Source organism: Larimichthys crocea, chromosome XVI, assembly GCF_000972845.2.
Source record: "Larimichthys crocea isolate SSNF chromosome XVI, L_crocea_2.0, whole genome shotgun sequence".
Lineage (NCBI taxonomy): Eukaryota > Metazoa > Chordata > Actinopteri > Sciaenidae > Larimichthys > Larimichthys crocea.
In genome coordinates this window covers 2322935-2340429 of record NC_040026.1, presented here as the reverse complement: position 1 = coordinate 2340429, position 17495 = coordinate 2322935, and the positions used below count along the sequence as shown (strand labels likewise).

Genomic DNA, 17495 nt, shown 5'->3' with positions numbered 1-17495 from the left:
GATGGAGCTTCCTCTGTGCATGGCCGATAAGCTTCAGTCGTGTCACGCAAACAATGGAAAGACTGCAACAATGCATATGTTTCAGCAGGAGACAATCCGTTCATTTAGAGGCTCTGTCAAGCAAACGTTACCATGATAACCCATTCTAACCTCTGAGCAACGCTTTCTCTGTGAGGCCGGTGTTATTGAGCATGTCTCCGAGGAGGAATATTGACATATCAACACATTTAATATGGAACAGTACAAAACAGGTACAGATACAATTAAGTCAGATCCTCATATAGTGAAGCATTTTCCAAAGTGAACTTTCCAGACACATTTATTGGGCTGATAACATTACTCAAACACAGTGTATGACCATTGTAAACAATAAAACAGAAAAAAAGGCATCAGCTCAGACTGAGAACTGCTCCAGACTTCAAAGTGCGCCAAGCTTTTTAAAATTCTCAACTATTTTTTTCTTTTTTTTTTTTTAAATCCTCTTAATATATCTTTTGAATGTTAATTCATTACTTTTCTTTACATATTCATTTTTCTGCAGTATTGATAATTATAATATGTACAAACGAGGCCAAGACACTGGTTGCTCTGAGGCCGTAAGAAAGCCTGTAAATATTCGCTCGTCTCCCGTGACATGACTCAAGTTTTTTTTTCTTTTTTTTTTTTCGGAAAATGACAAGGTAAGGCTGTGCTCCCTCTCTGTTGCTGATTGCATGCCTTTGTTGGTGACCGTAATGAAAAGTCCCATGTGAGTGCTGACCACTTCGTCTGACCGGGCGGGATGGGGGGAGGGGGGGCAGTGACTTAGTCCTTGGATTTTCCCACTGATAGCAACAACTTTATGTACAAAGGCTTTAAAGTCCCAACGTTGTCCCTATTTGTTGGGAGGCTATCAAATAAATGCTTCCATGATATTTTTTTTTCAGTTGTTTTTCCAAGTGTCTCTTTTTGGTTTTCTTCCCAAAAAAGTACTGGTATCAAAATGTTCGTACAGATATAGTTGTACAGTGGGGGTAGGGGCTTGTTAGCATGTATTAGATCAAGGGTTCAAACTGTTCTCAATGTATGAAAAGAATCTCTTTGCTCACAATGCAAAGTTCCGTATAATTCGTATAATGTCCGGTGTTGTTGTCTTTATACAATGCCATGAAGTAATCTTAGATGAGATGCGGCCTTAAGCCCCGGTTCGTCTCCTTCCTCCTTCCTCCATCCTCCTTTTCTGCCCTCAGCCTCGTCCCGCTCTCCATCTCTGACACTCATCTCCATGCTCATCCAAGGGAGGCTACTTTAGCAACCACTCGTTCACTGGAAGAGAGGAGAAGGACAGGAGTGAGAATACTGATTTATATATGCGGCACTCCACAGTTCAACTATTCTCCGGCATCACCCCCTCTCTCCACCCAGCATCGTCTCTCCACCCTCTCCCCACCCTCCACACCATATTTCATCTTTAGCGATAAAATACAATTTAAAAGCAATGGCACTCGAGTGAATGGAGTGAATGTGTGTGTGTGGGAGAGGGGGGTGGATTGGTGCCATTATGTTCTGAGTGGCAGCCTTGAAGGAAAATTATACCCAAAAACGAGAAGGTGCCAAACACGAGTAAACATTGTAATTTGATTTTTTAAAAAGTGTCTCGCTGTTATGTGCGAGATGGAATTTATTGGAGTGTGTTATCGTAATCACATTTCCTTTCATCGGGTGTTGAAAATAAAACACACACATGCGCACACACATACACGTACACAGCGTGATTAGCTCCCAAACCTTCCTGATTTCAGCTACCCTGATGATCACCTCTCCTGGGAGGGGAGGGGGAGTGCCCCTTGTTGCTCCCGCTCTTAAAGGTTGACCTTACACAAATCACCAAGGAGACATATTTTCCCTTTTAATGAGACCCCCCCCACCACCTCTCTTATCCTGAAGGTCTTTAAATCTCTCTACAATTAAGCAAGCAGCTCTGCTTTTGTGTGTTTTTGTGTTTTGCTCTCTGAGGGTCTCCGGTGAGCGTGTTTGTTTGGCGATCAGGAGGGTCTGAGGTGGGCGGATAAGGGTTGAGATCTCCCCCATAACTGTTGTGCAGAATAAGAATCTCATCTTTTAAAGGGAAGGGGGTGTCGAGTAGAGGAGGACGGCTAAAGACAGATAGACAGAGAGACAGACGTGGACAGAAAGACAATATCATTGTGTGTGTCGGCCACAGTACAGTAAATCCTGTGATAAAAGAGAGAAGCTGCTGCCACTCGCCTTTAACCTATCTGCGCTTCACAAGTTAAAACTCAACATTCTCCGCAGCATATACTGTACTGGCTGAAACAGAGGTGGAGGAGGGGATGACAGACTGCAGCAACACCTCCCAGGTTGCAGTGAGCTGTGACACGCTGGTTTTCAGCCTCCCAACTGGCCAAATCTGTCAGTCAGGGCCAAAGAGGTGTCCTGACCGTCCGACCATCTGACTTCTCAACCGTCGACGTCAATCTGCGCTCTACGTTTTTATCAACCATTGGTCGAGCCCCAGCTCAGCACTCAATTTTGATATCAAGTTTATTAATTATAATGGGGGAGCGCAGATCGAGCAGTAATCTCAGCAGCTGAGAGTTTGGCGAGTAATAATTCATCACGCTTACTGACCAAAAATTATATCTTGTCAGTTGCTTGTCAGAACTTAACAGGGTGTGAATAGTTTGGAATGTGAATGATATTAGCTGCAGGGGGTGCCGCGCCGCTTTGGCTTTAGTAAATTAACACCTAAAAAGAGAATTGAGGTGAGACCTTCCCCTGCAATGTATTTTAAAGTTTTAATCTGCTTTAGTAAAACTTGGGTCTGACTTAAATAGTTTTGGTCATGGGTACTACTACTACTACAGGAAGTACTGTGGTCATAATTTAGAATCAGGATGACACCACTGAAACAATTTAATTTTGGCACTGGATACATTCTGATTTTCGTTTGTGATGTGAGTAGTATGACCAATCACGTCTGAGTGGGCTTTGGTTGTAACAGTCCATGTGGAAAGCCAAAGAAGTCACCGCATTGGCTGAAATTCGAAATCAGCTATTCTCTGATGATGATTTAGCTTTTTATTAGCTTGTTTATCTGCATTCATATGTTCTATCTGTCTATAAAGATCTTTAGAAAGTTTTCTCTCTGCATCCTTGTGTATCAAGCTGCTAATGGAAATGCAGAGAAGGTCTTGGTCAGATATGTGTTATCTGTTTTCCATATATCTGCTGGCTGCTGTGGACGAGCAGAAATAGTTGAATATGAAAATGATATGAAATCAGATGGAGATGGGTAAGACAACATGGCAGCAGGGTGGATTGAACCATCGTTGGTACCTCGGTACTGGAGCTTCTGAGCCCTGTTGTTGGGGCAGTCTTTGCCCTGCATGCTGAAGTTGATATTGGTGCGGATGCAGCGGTTGTTCAGTGGCTGGACCGGGCGAACGTTGTCACTCATGCTCAGGAAGATCTGAGACGGCTGGTTCTGGCTCAGCAGCCGCAAGGAGTGCATCTTAGATGAAGACACAGACGGGGAGAGAGAGAAAAGAGAAGCCTTTGAGATAAAAAAAAATTGGACACAGCAGCATGGAAATGTGAGCCAGGCATTTTGATCCACTGCATTATTCTCCACGCTGGATTGTACGGAGGATCAGACAAAAGAAGAGCTGAGGAAGTTTTCAGAGTAAAAGCCTCGATGCTGAACAGAACAATAGTTAGAGGAAAAACTTCAGCTGAGACAGACGATCCCCAGTGAATTGTGGGTTGAGTTTTGGGTCTGGCTTGGCGGCTGAGGCTCACCTGCATGCGTGTGAGGTACACCGGCTTGTTCATCAGGATCCATGTGGCTGTCTCAAAACATGGAGGGATGGTCATTGATCCGTCATAAGTGATAAAACTATTCGTCTCTGGGTAAATATCCTCGATGTTCAGGCCGGTCAGTAGATACGCATCGTCTGCAGAAAGAAACAGACAACAAAAACTAGGTTAATTTGTCATCAGAGGATACTGTACTGTAAAAAACAAACAAAAACAAAAAAAACTGTAGTATTGAGTTAAAATAATTAATTAATAAATAAAAATTTCAGTATTTCACAAGAATAAAGTCATTAGAGAAATGTCAGAGTCACATGGCTATATAAAGAGCTAAATAACCAAATGGTATAATGAAATGTGTTAAACCTTCACACATGTAAATCAAAGACTCCAGGAGTTCATTTCAGCGGTTTATAATTAAAGTTCAGAATTATGAATTTAATTAAATAATTACAAAATGTGTTCGTACAGTCCTGAAAAGGTTTGTAAAACATTTGAACCACATATTTAATTTAAAAAATAGCACAAATATAGCTTTAAATAACAGGTTAAATATTAAAACTGAGTAATTTGAGTGTTTTTGGAAAATGCCAGCAACACGTTTCTCAGTTTTCACATTTGATCAGTTGTCTTTGTGCTATTTTCTATTAAATATGAAGTGTCATATTTTGATTCTATCTAAATTTTACACAGCATGCCAACTTTTTTGGAAACCGGGTTGTAGTCTCGTAGTACCAGTCGTTGGTATCATATACTGTAGGCCTATATATAGAACTGTATAAAAACAATATCACAACCTCAAGTGTGATGTTCTACAAGTGCATTTATTAGTTAACAATAATATGTGACAGCAGATTATGATTTGTTTGTTCCACCAACACAGATAGTTCCAACTGCATTGGGACTGATGGTTGGCAACACTAGCTTGCAAGCTACTTTGCGTAGGTCCACATGTTAGCACAGGCCTGCTGCTTTGTACCATGGAAGCAGTGAAATAAGAGTGTCAACAGTCACTTTGGTGGAAATATCAGTCTGTTTCTCGTCTTGACATTCTGATAAAATGTTATGTCCTTTATTTCGTGTTTCTAGAGCACTTTTACAGACACGTAATGAATTGTTATGTCATATTTCTTAAAGAGTTTGAAAGAGTTTGGTGTCATATTTTACCCCAGACAGTGCAGGGAGCTTTAGATGAATTTAAACTGTTAATGTTTATTTTGTAACGTTTTGTCAACGCTGCAGAAACACTAGGTAACTGTTCAGTATGATAAGGCTGTGATGTTGCATTAAGGTTTTCAAATGTATGACTGACTGAAGTTTCTGGATTCTGTCTGTTATTATTCAGGACTGAATCAAGGCTAATCATCAGCATGCAGAGCGGATGAAGCTGCCAGGCTGAGTCACTCCCTTGTTCACTATTCCCAACATACAAACAAACAGACTCCGGGCAGCACAGTGGTGCAGTGGTTAGCACTTGTCTGGGGCTTCTCTGGGGTTCGTGTCTGGGGCTGAGACCTTTCTGTGGGGTTCTCTCTGGGGACTCCAGCTTCCTCTCACAATCCAAAGACATGCAGGTTAAGCAGTGACTTTGAATTGCCCAATGATGTGAATGGTTGACAGATCTGTCCATGGTGTACCCTGCCTCTCACCCAGTGTTGACTGGGATTAGTTCCAGCCTCCTCTAACCTTTATGAGGATAAGCGGTTATGAAAACTGAAAAAAAAACAAGATTTTTGGCATGTCACGTCATTTTATGATTCCACTGAAAGTTATATTTACATATTAATGTAGAACAAGTACTTTACACGCCATGTACGCTATTTTTTCCATTCCATTGTGGACATTTTTCAGAGCAATAAATGAAGAATCCATCCATTTTCAATAGCTGCTTGTCCTCATCAGGGTCACAGTGGGCCTGGAGCCTATCCCAGCTGACTTTGGTCAAGAGGCAGGGTAGGTCCTGGACAGGTCGCCATTTCAGCCGGCATATCACAGAGAAAACATACAAACCCCACATAGAAAGGTAGGGTTGCAAAGGGGTGGGAATATTCCAAATGACATGACAGTTCAACAGATTTGTTTGTAAGTCAAATTTTAATTTAGAACTTTATCAAGTTTGAATTATTTTACTGAACAATATTATGTAGTCCATGAGCTCAAATGTGTGTCTTCAACAGTCTCTGTGTGCTCTGGGCTCTAAAGTGTGGTCCAGGTACAGAAATCACCTGTGCAGGTAGGGGCGTGGCCTCAATAGCCCTGCAGTAAGCAGTGTGCTATGTGCATGTGATAGTCAAGAGTATGCCGAAATATATTTTCACCAAATATATTTAAGTTTCCTGTTAAAGGGCCAGCCTTCAGTTTAATAAATTCCTGTTCATTCACGTTTATTTCCATATTTTCCCATGAAAAGTTTCCAATTTTGAAATTACCAGAATTTTGCAACCCTATAGAAAGGGCCCTGAGCTGGGGTTTGAACCAGGAACTACAGTGATAACCACTACACCACTGCGGCACCACCAGGAGACACAGAAACACAGAGATTATCTTTGTTGCCAACTCCTATCACACTGCTGGTCAGCACAAACTGGGAGTTTTCCCTGAAAGCTGGGAGTTCCCTGAACACAGCAACTCCTCTGAGCATGCAGCCTGTAACCACCCTCCACAATACTGATGAAGCACTGAGCTCATCTGTCAAAACAAATTTCTCTCACCTCTTATTTCACATATCATTTACTGTTGTGTGAATGACAGGCCGTTGGTGTTGCAGCACAAAACCTCTTTAATTCAAACTGTCTGCACTGTCAGGATGCTAATTAGACAGACTGCATTTCTCTGCCTCATCCTCTTCACACTCCAGTAGCACAATCTCAATAAATTGTCATCTGTTGAGACTCCACTGACAAATGGACTGCCTACTGTGATGAGGTCACTGTGGTGGACCACTCAGCTCTAATGCTAATTTAACCATGGTGAATACAGCATCTTGTAAACAGTTCTGAATCTAAAAAAATATGAATATGATATATTAAAGATGAGGAAAATCCCCATAAAAAGGCTCCTCTGATCCTCCCTATGCACTATCACCATTCCACCTCCAACATGTGCATGTGAAGAGCAGCTCTGTCAGTCTTTGATCATGTGGAAATAAATAATTCCCTTTGGATTGTGTGTATGCATCTTTGTGTTTGCATATGTGTACATGTGCTTTTAAAAAAAGCATTAGCCCTGCAGCATTACTGGCAGTGAGAGCTAAACACCCCAAGATCCATAGGCATGTTGGTGTGTGACTGTGTGTGTGAGAGACAGTGTATCTGAGGGAGTTTTGACAGCTGTCAGAATCCATGCTCTTCTCCAGCTCCTTCAGCTGGACCTGGAGAAACCTCTAATCCCTCCAGCATCCTCCCTCTCCATCCTGTGCCTCTGAGATTCCTCCAAGCCACAAGGGGTCAGTGCGTTTATCTAACCGCTCACTGCTCCCACCATTAATCTAATTATTTGCCTCTTTTTTCAAGACAGCCCCGGGCGATCTCAGTGCAGATGACGCCTTTTCCAGTATGGCAGCCTGGCAGAGGGAAACCTCAGGAGAGCAGCTGTCGACTGCTGCCTAAAATACTGCTTCACCAACAGCCTCCATGGAGGCACCAACAGTGTATGTCTCCTCTAACAGAATCTACATTAGTGTGTCCATCTAGCTAGCTAAGATTACTAATAACCTAATCAAATATTACTACCAAGGTCAGCGGGGTTTCACACTACGCTAATTAGTTGTGTTAACAACCAGTATAGCATATTTAGCCTGTTCTAAATGATAATATATGGCCTAATCAGAGTTCAGGCTAATGTTAGTTCTGTCCTACAGTATTTGACTTTGATATTTGATTTGAAGTGTAACTCAAAGTCAAAACTCAAAGTCTGTGTAAAGTAAGAATAAATATGTGGTCTGAGTTGGTCAGACCAAAGAAGAAAGTGTTATTAACCACCCAGTCGAATTATTAAGAATATCATCAAGTTTATGAAATGAGGCGTCAAAATCAGGTAAAAATGAATTCTCAGCTGAAGCCACGCCCACTCGTGAGAGCAGTCAAGCAGCCATTCTGAAATGTGTCAGATGAGTTCAGAAAATTACATGACCAACTTTGAAACACTCTGAGTGAGATGAATACATCTCTATCTCTCTGCTCAGGGTGGCCTCAGCGTGTCATCGAGCCACCCTTTAAGCACCGCCCACAAAATCCTGTACTGAAAACTGGTGGAAAACAGTTTGAACCTCTAACTCCACATTTCAGACATATATCGTTCAAAGTCTTTTCACATGTTTTCAGCAACTATTTTCCAACATACTTAATGTATTTAGAAAGAAATCTCTGATATGTCTTTGCACAGACTTTAATTAGTTATGTTAGCCAATTCCATCACAATTATAACGCTTGGACAAGTTGACTAGCTCTTCAGAAACTTATGGGTGATTCTTTATACCGTCATTGCTGGGGACATTTTTCAAATGAAGTTAACATTAGCTTAATGAATGTCATTTCAGTGGACTGGACTGACAGGTGCAGGGATAGAAATGAGAAACTGCTTTTGTCGACCTCTGTCTGAAATAACGGCTCCATTGTTTTGAAATGACTAGAATTTGAAGTGGTAAATCTGTCACGGTTAGCACTGTAATTATAAACATTTTACTCTTTTCACAGCAGCCATTTTGACATGAAATCGTAGGGTCCATGCAGGTGTTTGCAATCATACTAATTAAGGTTCAGGTGCACATAGCCACTTACTTTTGTATGTTATTCTTGTGATGGTGTCTCTGTTCAGCATTCGATTCAGGAATGAGTTTGATGTCTCCGCGATCTGGATTAAAAGAGAGAAAGAGAAATGGGTGAATTAAAATCATGTAATGAACTGAGAGCCTGTTAAATGATGTTAAAATGAAACAAAATTGAATCTACCTTGTTTAGTACGTTCAAGCAAAATGCAAGTGTATTTTTTTTAATCTATCACCTTTAATGCACAACTAATGTCTAAAGCCACTGATGTATTTCGCACAGTCAGAAGCTCCTTCACTCTTCTTGTACTGCTGCTTTGCCTTCTGGAAAAAGTAAGGGCTCCCACTGTTTGCAAGAAACCATTAAAAACTGCTCACAGACACACAGACGCTGCTGCCGTGACAAAACATTATCCATCTTTTTAAATAGCAAATACAGCGCGGTTGTATTCTAACATGACTTTATAAGGGATGACTCTGCTGCATGTTTTGTTTCCCACTCTAGAAGAAGAACATCAAAAAATATGAACAATTAGCAGTGCATTAAAGTCATAATACAGGAAGGAACGTTTTGGGAAACATGCTTATTGCCCTTATTTCTTACTGGTATGAGAAGAATACTATAACATACTGATGTCAGGGCATAGTTAAATACAATACATAGAAAAACAAGATACAGTGTATTAATTAGTGAACTTTTAAGTGTAAGTAGGCATTTGAACATGAAATATGATGTAATTGCTTCACATCATCTTCCTATTAACAAAGAGACGTTTCAATCCAGTAGCCATAGCTCATGGCAAGTGTAATATTCAGTTGTACACGCCTGTAGTCACAAAAGAAGGGCTGGGTCATTATTCACTATTATCATTTAGTTGCTTTCAGTGAATACATTGTGGTTATATCAGTAGGTTTCAAGCTCATTCTATTTAGAAGCCCCCCACCCCACAACTGTTATCAGCTGTCAAGCAATGATAGGAAATAAAAAACCTTCCAAGTTGAATTTTAGTGAGCCCTTGCAGCATCTGTTACAGTAAGCACATTGTTATTCCCAGTCCCCTGAATACACATCTTTCGCAAGACAATTTCCTAAGATACTACAGACGTAACAGTGTTATCTTTTGTGTAGAAATGTGCCCACAGGCACACTGATCCCTGATCCGTCATTGAGCCACACCTGTCCCCTGGTTTCAGCCCGCATAGATCCAAGTTACTTTTGCTCTTCCCTCTGCCAGATTGTCAGTGTCATCGTACTGCTGTTGTAGCCCAGCTGTGTCTGTCAGTTACATGTTCTGAAAACCTGCTACCTGTTTATGACCGGGCCTCCTGTCATGTCCCGACCTGGCTTTTTTTTTGTCTCTTTGCCTGCCTCCATGTCGTGGAACTGTAAACCTGTTGTTTGACCCCTGATCCTACTCTAATTCCTGTATTCTACTTGCTATGCCATTGTGTCTACATTTTGGTCCTCTACCTTGTTGTCAAGAACTCAAATTGTGTCAATACCCTTTTAATCTCTTTTGATTCAGTACTTTCTCCCAGAAAAAAATAACATTTACATAGATTTACATACAAAAGAGGACATTCTCCATGAAGGGTGGCCTAATAAAGCCCAGTAATAACAGTGAAATTTAGAGAACATCGTCTAATTGTCTCATGTTATTTAGATTTCTGTATTATGATTTTAACTACATGGCCATGGTTTACATACAAGTGTTGGTGTTAATTAACGGTGTTCATAAAGAGGCGTAAATAACTAAACTGAAACATTTCAGCCATCTAGATCACCAATGTGCCAATGGTTTCCTGTCTGCTTGTAACCAGTTGTACAACATTTTGCAACAACAGCTGTGCAGAGTATTAGGCAGTTAGGCTGATGCAGAGGACACATCTAGAATAAGTGCACAGCTAATTGGTGAAAAGGGCTTGGCGACAACAGAAGGAGACAGGACAATAGTACACATCATAGCGCTCTAAGGTCTAATTGGTTGGGGATGTTTATTGTGTGGATTTTTCCATTAGTTGCCCTGGAAACACATTCTGCTAATGTCAAACAACAAATACATTCACAGTTCTTTGATCATAGAAGTCACATCGCTACCTTGTTTCAGCCTGAAGGTTAGAGCAAGTCTACTTGATGGAAATCAGCTGTATTCAATCGCACAATGAATTTGGACTTGTGAACCCTGGATTCGATGGCAACGTCACTGGTATTGAAGGAAAGTTGCAAAGTGCAGAATGGTCCAATACTGACAGAATTGTATGAGACTGGGCTAGGTTAAACCTTGCCGTCATCTTGAATCAGTGTCCACAGAAACAGAAAATATCTACTGAAAATCTAGTGAAACTAGTTCAGCGTGTAACATTTTGGAGGGTCTGTTGGTAGAGTATGTTTTCATGAGTGTATAATCGGCTGAAAATGAGAATTGTCATGTTCTTGTTACCCTAGAATGAGACTTCTGCATCTACAGAGAGTGCAGGTCCTCCACTGAACAGACAAACTCAACACTTGCCCTAGGGCTTTTTGCTTTTTTTGCAAGTTTGGTGCCCACCGTAGTGGGCAACGGTATTCAGTCAGTTGCAATTTGCAGCACTTCTATCCATTTTCTATAACCGTGTATCTTATCAGGGTTGCAGGTGGCTGGAGCCTATCTCGGCTGACATTGGGCAAGAGACAGGGATACACTCTGGACAAGTTGCCAGTTCATCCTTACTTCTATATGCCACTAAATCCTACACACTGGGTCTTTGACTGCACCACTTTAACTGACATCAAAAGCTGTAGGGGCACTCTTAATTCTTGACTCCAAAGCTACTACGCTTGACTGACTCCATTGTTCAGTGATGTCTGAGAAGCATGGAGTAGAACTCTGGGACATGCTTGCTAATAGCTGAGGGATGCGCCTCACACTTCACGTCCACCCCTGCACTTTCCTTTGACTCCTAGCTGCCTTCCTCTCCACTCCATCTACCCCTCACTCATGCTAGTTGGACTTCACAACTTTAATTGTTGAGATGTCTTTGGGCAAAGTGATTAAAAAGGGATGTGCTCGTCCTCCCCCGCCCCTCGCTGCAACCTAAATTACTTAGACTTTGACCTGTTCCCTGTGCTCTTCAGGCAGGCTTTTCCAGCCACCTATGCTGCGGACTAGTTTTCCTACTTCCCCTCTCTCTCATTTTCATCGTTTTCCTGGAAACACACCTGAGGGGATTCAGTCAATCTGTGTCTTCTATTTCAGGAATGTCTGCACATTAGGTGTGAGGAGTGTAAGTACTTAGCACCATATGGCTGAATGTCGATTAGACACAAGATAACCACATCTTGCGCATTCACATATTTCTTGCTGTTGCATCAGTGAAATGGTAAAAGCCTGTCCTGGAGCCTCTTCATTGTGTGTCCGCTTTCCACCGAGGTCCCTGCATAGCTGCAGTCACCCACCGCTGTCCTTAATGGTGCCTCACGACTGCATGCCTAGAATGGGGGCCCTCCCTGGCATTCTGAGTCACAGTGATGGGATCGGAAATCTGACAAGACCTTAGAAAGCATGAGTCACTGAAAAAATGAAAATCGAGCTTCTGCTCAGAGAAATGTGGCTAATTACCACCTGTCTGCTCAGTGCTACTACTGAAGAGTCTGACCTGCTGAAACATGCTAAAGACTGAGTCTGAGCGGAGAGACGTTCACAGAACCAGTTGGAGTTGGAGGCGTTTGAGTGGGCGTGAGCGTTTTTTGAGTTTTTCTTTTTTTTAAATGTCTTGGATTTTACCAAAACTTTTTATTGGCATTTGGGCATTTACAAAATTGTCTTCTTTGGACTTCTGAATTATCAATGCTGCAATTTCTTTAAAGAATATTTATCCAAAGTTTAATAAAAAAGTATCAGTTTATTATCAGGATGTGTTTCAGTTCCTTTTTGGCACAATAGAAGAAAGCTGCATTATCTTTATGGGTTGGTCAACATCAATTGATAAGACCAAATTGGAAGAAAGACTTCCCTCTATCTGACTGCTGATGACACCACAACTATAATGCAGTGACGGCATGGTCTCATTTCTCTATCTGTTGCAGCACTGTTTTGCTTTTTGACAGCATTAGACTGATTAAAAAGCTTCTGTAGTGCAGAAGTATTATATTATAACTGTATAGAACCCCTAACAATGAGCCACTTATAATAGAAGTATCACAGTGGTACTGTAGCCAGTATTTGTACCTCTGCTTCTGGAAGTAGAAGTATCTTTCATTTTCTGCAATGTGATATAACTGACAGTTGGATATATTCCAAACTAAATACTGTATTGGAAAATAAAATGCAATCCTGTTTACTTCTTTACACATATCAAGAATGAACTATTGCTCCTGAAATATCCAGTCACTGATCTCAAACTTCTGTTAAGTCTGCCACTTACAATTAGTGCAAATGTAAGACTAAACTGCTTAGATAATTAAGGGTTATGAATTCACTGCTAATTCGTAGCTCTTGCTGGCTTCATCAGCAATGTTGAACATTAAAGGCTATTAAAGTATTTAGAGCCATCTTCAATTATAAACTGACAAATCAGTTTCATCATCATATTATCAGGGTCACTCCTGCATGTGTTTCTGTGTTAAAGAACTTTGAGATCGGCAAAAGACGTTGCTGGTAAATTCTAGATGTGTGCAAATTTCTTGAATCTAAGATGCATCATGATGCAAACATGGAAGATTCTGCATTAATGCAGTGACAGGAGGTAATCAGTTTACAGCCCAATCTAAATTACATCTTGACTGTTCATTTTCCAGCTTTGGCTAGACAATCACGTTTTGTCATTATGTTGCAATGTTGCTCTCTTGCACTGAGTGATGGAAATGTTAGACTAATAAAGCATCTTTGGCTAACCAACTTTGAAGGTTGAAGCAGCGACTGATAAAAAATGGACATCTAAGCAGAAAGTGGACAAGACAATAACAAATTTAAGAAGCCACGTGGTGTTTCAACCTGAGCTGCAACCATAAAGAAGCCAAAAATTGAGAGGGCATTTGTCAACTTTGCCATCTTAGTCCTTTAGAGAGGGAAGAGAATCTTACTGACATAGACAATGATATTAAAAAGATTCAGCTCAAACATGTTGTAGTCTCATTTTAGAGGGAAAAAGAGACTGCTTGTATTAACTGATGAAAAAGTAGCACTGATGTGCAGTAATATAGAAAATTGAGGGGTCGATACATTTTCAAGATGGGAAATTGACTCTTTAAAATGTGAACATCTACCAGCTGCTGAGATAAATGTTCAAATTCACCAACCAGTCAATAATGGGCTTTGTTATTATCATTTCATTGTTTTTCTGAAATCTTTTCTGAAAGATTTTACCAGTAGTTGGCTGCTGGCTGGGGCTAATGTCCCATATTTATCAAGACTCAGTGTGCATTTGAATTGTTGAGAGGTGAATCGTAATCTAATACGTGATGATTCACATCTTCCTATTTGAACATTTTATTTTAAAGTCAGTGTAAAGGAAGTTCTGAGATTTCTTTCAAAACACATTAAATATGTTGGAAAATAGTTGCTGAAAACGTGAAAAGACTTTGAACGATATATTAGTGAAATGTGGAGTTAGAGGTTCAAACAGTTTTTCACCAGTTTTCAGTCTAGGATTTTGTGGGCGGTCCTTAAAGGGTGGCTCGATGACACGCTGAGGCCACCCTGAGCAGAGAGATAGAGATGAATTCATCAGAGTGTTTCAAAGTTAGTCATGTCATTTTCTGAACTCATCTGACACGTTTCAGTCGCTTCAAAATGGCTCCTGCTCCCAGGAGGGGGCGTGGCTTCATCTCCATCAGTAGACACACCCCACAGTCCTGGAGCTGAGAATTCATTTTTACCTGATTTTGACACCTCATTTCATAAACTTGTTGATATTTTTAATCATTCAAATTTGTCAAATAACGCTTTCTTCTGTGGTCTGACAAACTCAGAACACATATTTATTCTTACTTTACACAGACTTTAAGGAACGTTTGCCAACATAGTTTGAATTATATCATGTTTGCTTCAGAGAAATCATATCACATAAGGTTCTAAATACTACGATAGAGGTTAGCCTTGAGCTGCTGTAGCTGCAGCAAATTCAGAACATATTTTTTGGTACAAAACACCGTCACAGCCACTGAGAGTGATGATTTAAACTGCTACCGGAACACAGTCATTGTTAAAAGTTGAAGTTGTAGTTTTTTGCACCTTTGCTTTTTATTAAACAACCGTTTTTTAAATTTTTTTTACACAGTTTCTCATCTTTTGTAACGATGATTCAACTGGATAAGTCTGAAGTCTGCTACAGACCTTGAGAGTGCTTTAACTGTCAGAAAATGAACAGAACTTTCATTTCTGAACTCACTGATGTTGAAAAATTCTCCTGAACTCACTGCTCTATTGTGTACATAATATGTGCGGCACCTTGAGAATGCAGTAAATACATTTCTAAGTAGCAGCATATGAAGAGTATCATCATATAACATATTTTTTCTTTGACAGGTAGGGCTGACAGCAGTGCAGAGCCGCTGTTACTGAGCCATTTCCTCTGGCTGTCGGAACACCTGCTGCACTCCACTTCCAGAGCTCATATATCCTCCAACACAGTCCTGCAGGTTGAAAGGGGGGAGTCGAGGAGGGCTGACCTAGGTCAGCGTCTCCTCTGTCTCTTCAAGACTAAACGATGGTCCCATTGACATTGGAGAGCTAATTAGCAGTTAGAAGCTGAACTTTTTCAGGCTTAGTGCGCACAGTGGTGAGGATGATGGCTGCCTCTTTGATCTCTGAGCCTCTTATTCATGATGGAGACCTCTCTCGCACAACAAAAGAGGCAGGACTGCTGCCACCACCGCTGACACAAAGCCAAGAAGCACACTGTTTGGCTCTGTAGGATAATTGGATTGCTAATAGTTAGTGAGTGGTGTGTTCTTGAGCTGAACATTTAGAAGATTTCAGGCAAAGACACAGCAGGAGAGTGGAGGGGTGGAAGCACCGATGCCACCTGCTGAAGGATAATTCAGCTTCTGACAGAGTTCTTTAAACCCACCCAAACACCCAAAACAGACTATTTAGTGCCTTAAAGGTGCAGTGTGTAGAATCGATTAGACTACTAAATGCAACTAAATTCTACACACTGGACCAGGTAGTCTGGGTCAGAATACTAATAAAGCAGAGTCACAGTTAACTGAATATGTGACATTAACCTTCCTGTCGTGTTCGGGTCAAATTTGACCGATTTACAACTTAAAACACATAAATATTGTGTTTTAAATCTGATTGCCACAAGGCCTTATGATATCCTCCACACTATGCACTTGAACATATAAAAATGATGATCAACCTTGTTACATCTGTTGTGTTCCCGGTCAAAAGTGACCACCATAGGAAATGAATGGGTATCCAGACTATATTCATCCATCAGACCAAAAACATCCCCATACACACCGCCCCAACTAACTCACTCACTCGCTCGCTCACTCACTCACTCACTCACTCACTCACTCACTCACTCACTCACACACACATTTCAGACTGAACAATGTATTTTGCGGGTACACATCTCTTTCCCGTGCTTATGTGCCTATCCCCCACGTGAACCAACTTTCTGATGAAACACGTTGATACAACATATCTGTATCATATCTTGACACAGACTGGACAGGTGTCTGTTATGTGAACCCACACAGACTCTATATATATAGCTTGATGTTTGCCTTGCACTCCTTCTACCCTGAGCACAATGAGTAGGCAACTGACCAAGCGGTTCTCTGTCGAAGAGGCTCTGGCCCAGGTTAGTGGACATGATGAAGAGGGCACTGAAATCGAACCAGAGGTTCTGCAGCATCTTGTGTGGATGACATCAAGTCCAGCTTCCAGCTCTTTTTACCAGAGTCCATTGAGGGAATTATACTGGAGAGTGTGTTTGGAGACACCTTGAGAGAAATTGACCTAGTAGGCTTCCAAGCCTACATAGATCTGTTGATTTTAGCAGGAGTATCGCTCAAACAATGAGGCTACAAAAAGTCTGTGGGATGCAGAGTCTGGCAGGCTTATATTCCGTCCTATACTATGTCCTTACAGCAGTATATCCATATCCTTTCAAGAATTATTTGATTTGATAACAGAGATACACGATCCGTCTGCTGATGAAATGACAAACTGGCTGCCATCAGGAACAATTGGGACAGGTGGGTGGAGGGACTACCAATTGGTCGCTGTTCCTATAAATATCTGGGCAGCATGTGAAGCCAGGAGCAGCTATGTCTGGAATATTCAGGTATACATGAGGAAACCCAGTACTAGACCGAAAAAAAACAGGACATGCGTGTTGTGCTGGACATGACAACCAGTCTTCAAGGGCATAATATCACATGTGACAACTTCTTCACATCATATGCTCTTGGTCAGGAGCTGCTGAAAAGAAAGCTCACCATGGTAGGGACAGTGAGGAAGAACAAGCCTGAACTTCCCCCTGCACTGGTATCGACCAGAGGAAGAGAGGCACTCTCATCAAAATTTGCTTCACTGACACACACACTATTGTGTCATATGTTCCAGAGAAGAATATAAATGTCATCCTGATGAGCATGCTACACAAAGACAGTGGACAGTGGACAGTTTCAGTCCAGTCTGATGAGACAAATGTCATTTTACCTTAAGAGCAGTTACAGTTAAAGAGACCGGTCAATTTTGACCGGGAACACTAAAGTAAGGGGCGAGAGGTGAACACAACCGGAGGGTTACAGTAAGTGAGGCTTTGACAAATGTGCCAAATACAATCAATAAATGACTATCATATTTGACAATATTTGTCTTAACCTCATTCCAAACTTACACAATGTCTTCTTTTGTTCGGTTTTCACTCCTTTATCCACAGCCACATGGCACAAACACCACCTGTCGTGTTATAT

The 17495-nt window shown here is 41.2% G+C and overlaps 1 protein-coding gene across 1 annotated transcript in view; it reads right to left on the bottom strand.

Moving 5' to 3' along the window:
• Positions 1-210: 210 nt before the first annotated feature.
• ca10a (carbonic anhydrase Xa) overlaps positions 211-17495 on the bottom strand; it is a 253080-nt gene continuing 235795 nt past the window's right edge. The window contains exons 7-10 of the mRNA XM_019271359.2: positions 8595-8667; positions 3802-3956; positions 3340-3514; positions 211-1305 (exon numbers count right to left, since the gene is read on the bottom strand). Coding sequence (XP_019126904.1) covers positions 1283-1305; positions 3340-3514; positions 3802-3956; positions 8595-8667 — 426 coding nt within the window. The 3' untranslated portion in view covers positions 211-1282. The remainder of the gene's footprint in view (positions 1306-3339; positions 3515-3801; positions 3957-8594; positions 8668-17495) is intronic.